The 13139-nt window shown below is 49.1% G+C and overlaps 1 protein-coding gene across 1 annotated transcript; it reads right to left on the bottom strand.

The window, feature by feature from the left end:
- Nucleotides 1–1741: 1741 nt before the first annotated feature.
- On the bottom strand, nucleotides 1742–13103 carry RETSAT (retinol saturase; the record flags this gene model as incomplete). The annotated part of the gene is made up of 11 exons (XM_084234599.1): nucleotides 1742–1881; nucleotides 2100–2259; nucleotides 2465–2631; nucleotides 2708–2817; nucleotides 2990–3128; nucleotides 6942–7061; nucleotides 8182–8379; nucleotides 8815–9016; nucleotides 9528–9769; nucleotides 10369–10551; nucleotides 12926–13103. 11 exons carry the CDS (start codon nucleotides 13101–13103, stop codon nucleotides 1742–1744), a joined length of 1839 nt encoding a protein of 612 aa, XP_084090725.1.
- Between the last annotated feature and the right edge of the window lie 36 nt (nucleotides 13104–13139).

Genomic DNA, 13139 nt, shown 5'->3' with positions numbered 1-13139 from the left:
GTGGCGAAAGCCAGCCTTTTGCATGTGTTCTGAAGCATTTGAACAGTGAGGAGCGTGCTATATCCCAGATCCTGTAGTTCTGCCAGTTGTTTTCTGAAAACTTGCTGGGAAGGTTGTGTTTGGTATCCCCTTGCTTAAATAAATCCTGGGAAGAGATTTTCAGGTTTAATTTAACTATACATCCAGAGCCAAGAATCTTAACCCAGCAGGTTCCACAAGTCACATGAATTTCTTAACTATCTCAATTCAGAAGTTCCTGTGTAAAGGCCTTGGGTCTGAGCTGTATAGGGTTTCAGGTTGCCTGCAAAATCTGTCTCCTCACACTCTTCGATAAATATTCCTTTAATGTAGAAGTCTACTATTAACAAAATGATTGCTTGTTGAAATTGTTTCCCTTTTTTGTTTACCTGGTTATTAGATTGCCACTGTTTTGCAGTGTTTTATATTCTCAGCTTTTTGTAACTTAACTATAATTTTTAAAGCTTATTTTGGGCTAATGATAAGTATTTTCAGTACATAATGTTTCACTGAGCGTCCATGAATGCCATCTTGATGTAGTTTTGTATCATTGCAGAAACCGAAATAAATTTCAAATATTAAAGCTATAGTTATCAAATTTATTAATATTGCATTAAAATAAGGCCAAAAGTAAGTGAAAGGGCATTTTTTCTGTCAATCTTCATTCATCTTCCCATCTAATCCCCAAATGTAGCACTAAACTGAAAATGCCACTCCAGGGCTTTGCACATATTCTATTGCTTTCCATTTTCTCATGTCAACTGATTTCTAACCCTCTTCTTTCTCCTTCCCACCAGGCAGTCCTGGTGTTCTAGGTGCAGGAGGTAGCTGGGCCTCTGCTATCTCCCTGTATGTGTCTTCTGCTGTACCTGTAGTCTGGGATGCTTTTTTAGCAGCTTCTACCCCAGTGAAGTCATCTTTCCAGTTCTGTTCCCAAACTGCTCCCATCACCCTTCCCTGTATATTGTGGATGTGTCCTGCAGTCAGACATGGAGGCTGTCTGGGTGCTGGGGTGCTGAGTACCTGATGCCACTGATCACCAGGAAGATGAACCTAGGGCCTGGCTGTATATGAACTGGTCCTTGTCTTCTAACATATACCTCACTAATATCTTTCCGTTGCCTCCACAATCACAATGATTGTGTCATGCATTTCTCCAGCCTCTGGAGCAACCACTAAACTCAGCAAAAGCAGGATCTGAAAGCCTCTGAAACTAGGCACTACAACCAAAACCATCTCCACATTTTGACTGAAACTTCACTAGGTACCCTTTCTCTTCAACAGTGTAGAACTCCTGTGACGCAGCCCTAACAGTAAGTGAGGGAAGTCCTGGGACAACTGGACCAACCTGCTTCAGCTCGCCAACACTTTCAAGGGTCTGTCCACCTGGTATTTGTTCAGAGTAAGGAGGTGTGGCTGTGGAATGCAGAGCCCTGCTCGATGAGACCTTAAGGCTATCTAAATCAGCAGCCCACCCTGGGTCTTTTAGTAGGGATGGCATATTTGAAAAACTGTGAGTTTATCACCTTCATCAGGTGGGAAAGCTTCAGTCTAAGGACTATGATCTATGCTAGACTTGTGTATAAGGCCACTATTCAGAAATTAAAACCAAATTACAAGTACTTTATGTGAGCAAGGCACTAATGTAGAAAGACATTATGGTTAAGTCAGGGGCTGTGCCCACAAGCACTGGGCAAAATCCTCTGACTCATCCCTGACTGAACTAATTCTTCTTCTTCTGTTCCTGGATCCTCGAGCCAAGCTTCTTAAGATCTGAGTACAAGTTCCTCTTCAGAATGGCACTGCTGCACAGCAGGGCCCCTTGCAGAGCCCCCATCAGCCCACAGGTGCAGATATCCTGGCCTAAGAGACAAGAGTAGAGACCCAAGTGAGGAGAGGGGCGTGGGAGGGCAAGAGCTGTTCATCCGTCCATACTAGGGTCACCCAGAGATGACGACAGCTCAGAAACAAGGCCCCTAGCCTGCCCAGAAATCTCAGCTCAGTATGGGAGGTTGCAAGGGACAGCAGGGCCAGAAGACTTTGGGTGTCAGGAGACCCAGGGTCTGAGATTATCAATGTACCTGTCAGGTAGAGGTTGGGGATGGGGCTTTGTGCCCTTATGGAGGCCATCACGCAAGGATGCATGCGGCCCAGGTCATGGTCAGCCCCATAGCAGGCACCCCGGGGAGCAGCCAGATAGAATTGGTTGGTCAGTGGGGATCCTCCAGCCACACTGTCCACCTGAGGAGGCAAAAAAAGCAGCCAAGGGACAAGAACAGAAACGGTGAGACCCTGTCTCTTCTCCCATTTGTACTGTCCTTGACTAAGCCTGCACGGGTCCCTGCCCTTCCCTGGAGCTGTTACCTCAGGGTAATTTCTCTGCCCCAAAGAAAGGGTAGCAATGGCACCAACAGAGCTATCACCACAACCACGGTCTTCCTCCTACCTTTCCCTCCAGCTGCGGGAAAAGCTTCATGACAACCGACATCGCGGCTTCAACAAAGGAGTTTTTGAGAGTCTCATAGTCACTGCTTCGCTTTCCCTTTGGCTCCTCCTGCCACTCCTCAAACCACGCATAGGAAGTGGGCACCAGCACGACCATCGTGGACCGCCCTGGGGATGCAGACCTGGGGTCACTACTGCTGCCCCACTACTGCTGAACCCTCCTCTCCCAGCACCTTAAGCCCACCTGGAAATCGGTCCTCCCATGTCGGGTCCTTGGCTGATGAGGAAGAAATGAAGACCAGAGGAATGTGTGCTAAAGCCTTTTCCCTGGGCATCGAGAGGTAACTCTTCATCCTGAGGGTGAAATGAGCAATTCTCACCCACTTCCTCCCATCCCCATCTCCTATTTTTCCCCCAGCATTAGGGGGATAAGAAGGGGTGCATAGGCTCTTGGCCCACGCTAACATCCTCCCTCACACGCACGCACATGTGCGCGCGCACACACACACACACAAACACGTCTTATGCCTTTTCCATGTCTGTGTCAAAATAAACATAGAAGTTGGTAGATTCCAGACCCAGGTCCTTCTTGGTGCCCCGTAGGCAGATGAAAACAGAGAGCATGCTCAAGCCTGGCCGCACCATCCCCAGCTGCTGCTTCACACCTGCCAGAGAGTCACACCTGTGAGCTGTGGCCAGAGACAGCCACTTCCAGTCCTGGGAGATCTGCTGCCACCCGGAGGCCTCACTTGATCTGCAGCCTGTCAGTTCAGCTGGCAGCCTTGCTGCCCTGGAGCCATTCTGAGAGCTGTTCTCCCCACAGTGACCAGGCAGGGTCTGCTCTTCACTCTCCTGCCAGTGAAGGACAAAATCCCAGACTCCTGCTTTTCCACCTCCACCTACTTCTGCTCTGGTTACCCTTAGAAGCAGATGACACCCAGCTTCCCTAAGCTGGCTCCAGGTGCTTGCAGGCAGTCATCTTTCCCTTAATGCCTTTAAAGATTTATTTATTTATTTATTTGTTTGTTTGTTTATTTATTTATTTATTTATACAAGCACTGGGCACAGTCAGAAGCGCGGGAGGGTGAGAGAATTCACCAGAGCCAGAGGGGAGAGCAGAGCAGGCAGACTGACAAAGTACACTGCTGAGGGGAGCAGCGGGCGGCAGGGGAGGTCTGCGCGCCATGTGGGACCATCGCCCTGCGGCCGGGGATCGAACCGGTGTTGCAGAGGCTGCAGGCGGCTTCGCAACCCAGTGCTCAACCACTGCGCCACTGGGGAGGCCCCCTTAATGCCTTTAAGTTATGAGTGGATGCCTAAGGTCCACACATGTAAATGGTAGTTTTTTATAAGCCTTGATTTCAGTATTTAATACAAGCAATTGGATGAGTGAACATAGTGTGCCTAGTGTGCCATACCATCCATGCAAGGCCTCAAAATGGTAAACAATGCAGTTAAACAAATGCAAGGAGCACTACTGGTACTGAGCATTTCAAGATTCAGCCCTGGGGAGGACGGAGGAACAGCACCTTGGAGGGAGGCAGCCACTGTGAGACACCTGATGTCCTCAGGACCTAAACAGCAGGGGTCCCCACCTCCCAACGATGACCCCAGACCAGTTTTTTGGAAACTTCTCCCACAAAGTCTCATCCTCTGTACCCATCCCTGGGGCCATCTCCAGCACCTGCCTGAGGGTGCCTATGGAGGGCCTATGTGCTGAACACTCAGCCAGGCCCTGGGGATATTACAAGGGGTCAGATGTGATCCCTGACTAGTGGAAAAGAGATTTCCCTGAAAGGTGGCTCCCCGAATAGAGACTGCAAAGAACTGAGTGCTAAGGTCAGGGGGAACAGAATTATCAACAGTTTATCATCCAAAACAAGCCTTTGAGAGTAAAAGGGGGCATAATAATTATAATGCGACCGCGGGCATATGATTTGAAAACACCCAGCTATGGCAGCAGAGCACACTGAGGAGGGAAGGGGAGCGTGCGTTTTCACAGCCAAAATAAGAAATAAGAAATGAACTGCTCAGAAGCCACAGGAAGCCTTGTCACCTGGGTTTCAGCATCCAGGTGTGATCACACTGCTGACACCGCCCTCTAGGATGGGTAGACGAGTACAAAGAGAACCAGGGCCCCAAAAATGAAACCAAGGTCTTCAAAGGCCCCTTAGAAAAGCAATTACCTCCAACAAGCACCTCTCCTTCTCCCTAGCTAGAAGGAAGGAGTCCAGGAATTATATACCTGGCAGGAAAAATCACCCTGAGAACCAACAACTATGATATCAAGATTTTTCTCTGCCAGTTTTAGCTTCCCTCACCAATATTGTCAGACCGTTCTTCCCCACTCAAAAAACTTCCTCCAGACCATCCCCCATAACCTCATCAAGGCTCAGCAGTGGAATTAAAGAGGTGCTTTTATTCACAAGGCCTCCCTCCGCCTGACCACCCCACCTGCACCCTCAAGCCCAACTGGCACTGCCCGTCCCAAAAGCCAGATAGCTGGTTCCCATCTCTGAGAAGTATGCACATTTATGAGAACTCTCCAGACAGGAGTGGCAGCACCTCGGGTCTCTGAGTTAAGTGGTAGTGCTGCCACTGCCTGTAATGTCTCACTGGGATTCAACTGGGACAGCATCTAACTCCCCACCCTTGGGAATAAAGGGGATAAGCAGGGGAAGGAGGGGGCAATTGGTCCCTGATGGGAGACATAACAGCAGTGGAAGGTGTAAGCTTTGAAAAGATTCCTCTGGTGAATGTACAGAAAGGTGACTCTGTAGCATGGCTGCCCAGGGAGAGGGCAGGTCTGGGTGGGACACCGGGACCTGCCCGAGAACAATGTCAGGGTTCAGAGGTCCTGGGAGAGAGGGAGGCGGACAGTGCCAAAGGTCAAGTCTGTTGGTCCACCCAGCCCTGCCCACTACCTTGCCACTGGGCAATCTCTGCCTCACCCCACTGAGCACACCCAATCGGAGAGGAGGAGGCCTTCGCTGGCAGCAGATGCTAAGTGAGGCAAAGGGACAGGAAGGCTGATTTTCAGTTGGACACATCTCATACCTTTTCCTGAAAGATGCCTTATACCTTAACTGCCCACCCCTCCCTCTCTCTCATGAGAAAGTCCAGCACCTCACTCTTCTCCCAAACTACTCTGCCACCCACCTCCCCAGCTCCTCAGAGAGAAACCACAGGCTGGCCTCTGGGATAGACTAGAGCTCTTTCCACAGCTCTCCAGTCTCCTCCATTAAAGTTCACGGTTCCCATCCCAACTGCATCTTGCATACTCCTTTCTCACCTCCCGCCCCAGCCAGAGGTCTTTATCTAGATGCCTCTCTTACCCTCCTGGATTATTGGTGCCATCCTGGCCAGTCAGATCCTTTCCTCAGATTACACCAGCAGCTTCTAGTTACATGACAGTCAAAGTTCATTTCAAAATAGTAATTTCTCACCCATCTTTGGTTCAGCCACTTTGTTCTCTGTGGGCTAACCTGTTCTCCTACCCTTTCAGCGACACCTTTCCTGGAAGGTCCAATGTCAAAATGCACAGGAAGCCGAGAGCCCAGATTTCTGGCCAGATCCACCCCTGTTCTCATGCCTGCCACTTTGAGCTGGTTGGCCGTGGAAAGTTACTTTGCCTGTACAGGCTTCAGTGTCTCAGCCGTAAACATTAGGATAATGTGCGCTCTCTCCCAGGTGGCTATGGGATTCAAGTGCAATGCAAGAGCAAAGCTTCTCATATACACTTACCAAAGGCACCCAATAAATATGCCTACCCCCCCCCTCCACAAAACCAGGTTTTTCTCTTGGGACACTGCCTATTAGAGCAGATTATTTCCATCATAGTCCCAAATTTCAAGCCCAGGGCTCAAGGATAGAAGCGAGCCAGAAGGGTGTTCCTGCAGCCCCACCCCAGTAAGGTGCTGGTTCCTGAAAGAGGCAGAAAAAGATCACCTGGTCCCAAACAAGGCACACAACAGTTAGATCAAGCTTCTCCTCTCCACGCCAGCATTTGCTCCCCTCACAGATATGTCAGACCTGTCTTCCCTACTCAAAAGAAGTGAGAAAGGAAGGAAAAAAGCTTCATACCACAAACGTAATGAAAAGAACATAAAGGAAATGTCCCTGAAGGACTCTGCCCTCCATCATTAACTATTAGAAAGATGATCTCTGATCGAGGGCAACTGAGAATGGGCAACTAGGAATAGAAACTTAAAAGAGAGGAAGGAAAAGTGGTGAGGTCACAAGGGGGAAATACTCCAAGAATGAAAGAAGTAATGATGGAAGGGTCTTTGGGGATGACGAGACGGAAGGAAGTTGTCTCCCACCCGCCAAACACAGGCCTTAATGGAAACTGATGTGACACCAATGTTCTCCCCTTTTCTGCTGAAGGACAAAGGGAAAGCCTCATGCAGGCTGAGCACGCTGGCTGTAGAGAGCCCAAGTTGGGGAAGTTGAAAGAGGGCAGGCAGCCCAGTCTTTACCTGGCAGAGAGTGGGCACTCTCTGGCAACAAGCGCTCATAGGTATTGAACAGTCCAGCGTCGGAGATCACGATGGGGCAGTAGATGTTCACCAGTTCCTGACCCTTCTTCACACTGACCCCTGCAGGCATAAGAGCTTGACTGAGGGTCTGCGCACTCCAGGAGGAAGAGAAAAGCCCAAGTCCTAACACATCTCTCTAAGCCTATGCTTCATTTTCTCAGACCCGGGCACCCAGTCGGCCAGGGCCAGGGAGGAAGCTCCCAGGCAAAACTGAAGCGTGAAACTCCCTGAGGTGCTCCACAGGACACACTCTGTGTTCACCTTCCTTATTCCTCCCCGCCCCATGTGGGAGATCTTTTCTTTAGCCAAACTCAACAGCCTCCACAAGAAGCCCAAAGCCAAGAGCTGAGAGCCTCCCATTGGAATCCAGGTCCAGCTTTACTGCTGTCAGAGTTCAAAACACTCTCTTTAAAACCCTCCAAGGGGGGCCTCCCCGGTAGCGCAGCGGTTGAGTGCTAGTTGCGAGGCTGCCCGCGGCCTCTGCGGCGCTGGTTCGATCCCCGGCTGCTCCCCGGCCACCGGAGGAGGGTCCCACATGGCGCGCAGACCTCTCCTGCTGCCCGCTGCTCCCCTCAGCAGTGTACTTCGGTCCTTCTGTCTGTTCTGCTCCCCGCTCTGGCTCTGGTGAATTCTCTCACCCTCCCGCGCTTCTGACTGTACCCAGTGCTTGTATAAATAAATAAATCTTAAAAAAAAAAAAAAGGTAACAGCAAAAAACCTGAGCCAGGCAAGGAGCTCCTGGCATGCAGAGGGGAGGGCATATTGCCTGCCTGCACACTTCCTCATGGTGTGCCCAGGTTACTCATTCATCTCACCAGTCACTTAGTGACTAAACATTTAGTCTTTATAACTTGCTAAGATCTATAAACATAAAGATGACAAGGACACAGCCCTACACACAAGATCACAGATTACTGTATGAATATTTTAATCTATTGAATAAATGATTAAATGCTGTCCTTTGGAGACCAAGCAATCCTTTACACTTCCTGCTCCCTTTTTGCCTCCAGACTGATGGCTACCCCCAGACTCCTGCCCTGGGGCAGAGTCTAGCCTTGAAAGAGCACCTGTGAGGAGGTTGGTTTGTCTATACTTTCTGCCCTCAGTGTTTTCTTATCTCTGCACCCAGGGCTCCCCCACCGCAACCCAGGGACTGTGACACATGATACCCGGCTCTCACCACAGGCTTTTCCAGCCGAGTCCAGCAACACACTCTGCACAGTGGCCCTCGTCAAGACAGCGCCGCCAGCCCGCTGAATCACCGGGATGGTGTGGAAGGCGATTTCACTGGACCCACCTCGGGGGTAAAAGGCCCCTTTCAGATAGTGGTCAACCAGCAGAGCATGCATGGAAAAGGAGCTGTGGCTGGGGGTGACACCTACAGGAGGAAGAAGAGGATGATGAGGCAGAGCGACCCTATTCAGAAAGTAACCTGGCCCCTGTCAGGTAACAAGCAGCCTGAATCTGCCTCTCTCAGGACCCATTTGATCCCCAGGACTCAGGCCAGCCAGAGGGCCTGTTCCATTGAAACATAGGGTATCTTACAGAAGTCGGGACCAGGAAGAATGTCCTCCCTTCTAGCAGCCATGCTGCCAATAGCATGGAGGACAGTGTTGGTTTAAATGAGGAATCATCCAGGGCAAAGGCCAAGGGAATTTCTACCAGGGAATCCAGCTGGGTAGACAGACTTCTCATCCATAAGCTTCAGAGGGCCTGGGGTTTATGCTGCTCCATTTCAGTCAGCCAAGAAGGCTCAGAAAGAGACAGAGTCAGGAGGGCGGCAGCACCTCGTCCTCCAGCAGCCAGTACCCACCATAAGTGGGGAAGATGTAGCTGAGCACCGCCTGCAGCTCTGGGGAGGCAGGCAGCTGGTGTAGGACCTCAGCCACGCTCTGAGTGGATGCTCGAAGGAAGGGAGAGAAGCGGGTGAGCAAGCCGAACTTGTTGAGAAGCTGAGCCAGAAACAACGGGAGCATCTTCAACAAGATGCAATGGAAGGTTCCTCTGGACACCACCTGGGGGAGAAAATAAGCAGGGGAGAACAGGTCTCATCTCAAGCACCACTGTGCAGAATCACCATTCCAACAGCTTGCAAGCCTAGGACCCAGTTACACTGACTGATGGCTGAACTTTGCTGAGTTAAGATATTTAAAAATCTGTCCACTGAGTCTTTCCCATTCTGTAATCAGATGAGTGCTTTTTTTGCTTTTCTGCCCAAATTCCTTTTGAAAAATCCCAATGTGATCTCAAATGAAGAAAAAAAATGAGAGTGATCTGACCACATGGAAGGCAGCCTACTCTGGGAAGAGAGAAGGGTGAAGCCCTGGAGGCTGGAGTCAGCATGGCAGCAGCTGAGCCCAGGCTCCAGAGACAAGAGCCAGCTGGGCACACAGGTCAGCTCTGGTGGGGCCTGAGTACAGGACTGACCAGTTGTTTCTCCCTTTCTGCCTCCCACCAGTCATTCCAAAATGAAGAAGGTCAGCCTTGTTGGTCATAAACAGGGGCACCTCAGGATGTCCATGTTACCTCAACCAACTTTATGTACTTGTCAATGGCATCTGCTTCTTGGGGAAATTTCTCCTTGAGGCCTTGAATGTAGGCTTTCTTTCCTTTGTACATGGGGAACTCCTTCCGGCCACTCGGCCCTTCTAGAACCATGATGTCAAAGGGAGAAGACAAGGCAGCCCAGTCCAACTGCCCCTCAGTGATCTGGTCCAAGATAAAACGACCAATGCTGCCCTCATCCATGCTCCCAATATAATGGATTCCTGTCGGGAAACAGAAAAACAAGGCATCATAGGGATGGGGGTTGACCCCTGAAAAGGTGGACAAGGAAGCAAGGTGGAAGGTGTTCCTACATGGCCAAGTCTACACCTGAAGGGAGATAATCACCCTTGCTGTAGGGAGGTTTGGCAGCAGACACCACTAAATCCCTGCCAGGTTAGCTGACAGGTGTGGCTGTCAGACAAAGGAAGTGGTACTGAGAGAGAAGATGAAGCTTCCCAAACAACAGAATGATCAGTAGCAGCCCACAGTGGCTGCTCCAGTCCCTTTTCTTTCTTTCTTTCTTTTTAAAAGATGTATTTATTTATGCATACAAGAGCTGGGGTGCAGATCAGAGGAGCTGTGGGGGGAAGGTGAGAGGATTCACCAGAGACAGAGTGGGGAGCAGAACAGGCAGATCTACTGAAATACACTGCTGAGGGGAATAGCAGATGAGACAGAAGTCTGCTGCACCACGTGGGTCAGCAACCTGGCTGGGGGTCAAACTCTAGCTGCAGTGACTGCGGATAGCTTCATAATGCTGAGACTTAACCCCTTGCGCCATCAGAGAGGTCCTCCAGTCCCTTTTTCACATAAACCTTACCTGTGTCAAATTCAAGGCCATCCTGTCCAAAGGTATGACAACAGCCTCCTGCCTTGGTATGTTGCTCTAGCACCAGAACTCTCTTGCCAGCTTTGGCTAGGATTGCTGCTGCTGCCAGGCCCCCAAAACCACTGCCAATCACCACTGCATCCAGCCTCTCTGGCACCCGGCTGGCTGAAAAAGCTGCAACAGAGGGAATAGAGCTGGGCTTCTCAAGCAAGGGCAGCAAAAAAGCAAGGAAGACTTTCCTAGTTTCTATAATGCAAGAAAACTCTAGAGCAGACTGGTTCAGAGCTGCTAACAAAAATATTGCAAACATTTAGCCTGGAAGATATTCAGGACCAGCCAGGCAGATTAAACAGAGATTTAGTTTGATCTGAACTGATTTAACCAAAGCCACTAGGCACCTGGGGATTTTCCCAATTTTCAAAGAAAGTAGAAATCAGTAAATTACTAGAGGAACAAAAACAGAAGCTTGACAATAATACAAACTGAGAAATCTAAGTGCAAATACACAGTTAGGGAAGGGAGAAAACAGGAGTTGGGGAAGGGAGGAGAGTGCCATGGGGCAGGTCGCTGGCTCAGGGACTTTCCATCCATAAGCTACTGTCAGAAAAAACAGCCCTTGCAGGCAGCAGGGGAACAGCCTGGTGGTATAAACCAGAGACACACGGGGGTAGGGGTGGAAGAGAGAAGGGATTAGGGTCAAAATAAGAGGGGTGGAACCCGTATGGGGAATATAACCAAAATGAAAACACAAACATTGTGCAAAAATGAAAAATGATGTAAGAATTATATAAAATAAAATATATTAAAAAACAAATAAAGTGCTGATATGAAAATAAAAAAAATAAATGCTATCTTTTTAAAACAGTGAAGTATTATAAAAATGCAAGCTTTTGTATGTTTTTACTTATATGTGGAAATTAAAAGCTGTTCAGAAAGTAGATCTTCCATGTTATCACACAATAAAAGTTAATTTTGTGTGGGAATGGACATGTTAAAAAAAAAAAAAAAGATCCTGATGCAGAAGCTTGGGCAGGACAGAGGCTGCTGCTCTGAGAAATCACAGCCCTGTTCTTGCAGAGAGGAAGTTTGGAGGCAGGGCTAAGGAGGCAGCACATAAACAATATATAACTGGACAGCACCTGGTGCCATATGGGCACGTCCAATACAAGATTCATCCTTTAAAGGGCACTCCAGAAAAAACAAAGATTTGAGTTTTTCAGGCTGCAAAGAGGACTTGGAAAATTTTAACTTTTCAACCATTTTTAGAAAGGGCATTTTATATCAGAACCCAGAACATATATAAGTATGTAGTATAGATGCCTGAAACAGAAGTTTCACTATTCAATACCTATCAGAACTATGCATGATACAGTCTGCTATGTTCTATTTTTTAAATGTTTATGTATTTTACAATTTTTAAAAGATTTATTTATTTATGCATTATTTATTTATGGGGTATAGGCCAGAGGTGTGGGGGGTGAGAGGATTCACCAGAGACAGAATGGGGAAGAGAACAGCCGGATCTACTGAAATACACTGCTGAGGGGGGGCAGCGGGCGATACAGGAGGGGTCTACTGCATAATGTGGATTGTTCCCTGGCCAGGGCTTGAACTTGTGCTGCAGTGGCTGGCAATAGCTTGATAGTGCTGTCTTTAACCCCTGTGCCACAATGGAGGCCCCTGCTGTGTTCTATTTACTGCATCTTAAAATGCTAGTTACAATCCACTGCACTGATTTCATGACCCATTAATAGATCACAACCAGTTTGAAAAGTTAAACTAGTCATCTCATTTTCAGATAACCTCAGATAGGTGAAATAACTTGTTAATGGCTTCCAGTAAAATAGTGATAGAGTTCAAACTAAAACTCTGATCTCCCAAGTACTGGTCTTCCACTGCATAGCAAAGACTTTTCACACAGAAGTATAAAATTACCAGAGGAACCCTGAAGATTAAAGAAGGGCTTTTTTTTTTTTTTTTTTAAGCAGTAGAACTTTCCTTAAAGCTCAGAAGGAAGACGAAAATAAACTTTAAAGATAACAGCAGAAGTAATCCGTTTGATGGAAGAGCGGATTCTGGGTCTGAGACACCCTGTTAAGTCAGTTTTACAACCAGGGTCAACCACATCCATCACTTGATGGACATAATGCCCCTCTGTGCAGCGTTCCCATGTCCCTGAGCCCACGTGGGAGGGCAAATGGAAAAGTTAAGGTCCTAGAAACAAGTGGGGGAAACATCTCTTACTTCTCCAGGGGTGCGAGGCCTCATTCAACCGCTGGGGCTGGTGGGATTTGGCTATATCCAGACCTCCGCACTCCAAGGACGATGCTAAGGACGGAATCACTCTTCCTAGCACCTGCCCAGGTGAATGTTCTCACCGGTGTTGGACATCCAGTGGGCATCTTCACGTGCAAGGAAGCCCGCCCTGCACTTTACAAACGGGGAAACTAGCCGGGGCCCGGCAGCGGCTCCCCCTCCTGGAATGGGCACACAAACCCACAAGGATGCCCAACCTCAGCCTCGCACTCCCAAGGTCCCTCCAGCTGACCTTGTTTGAGAATTTTCTTCCTGGCCTCCTTATCGGTCACCAGGGGCGCGGGCGGCCGCTTGACATCCTCGGAGAAGGGGTTGGGGGAGCTCTCTGCAAAGAGTCCTAGGTAAACTTTGCAAAGGGTCGCCAGGAGCAGCACGCTCAGCAGCAGCAGCAGCAGCAGCGGAAGGCACATCGCGCCGGCGGCGGGCCCGGGGAGCGGGTGCACGGC

Source organism: Talpa europaea, assembly GCF_964194135.1.
Source record: "Talpa europaea genome assembly, chromosome: 6".
Lineage (NCBI taxonomy): Eukaryota > Metazoa > Chordata > Mammalia > Eulipotyphla > Talpidae > Talpa > Talpa europaea.
The sequence above is the reverse complement of the archived record's forward strand: the minus strand, read 5'-3'. Positions and strand labels throughout refer to the sequence as shown.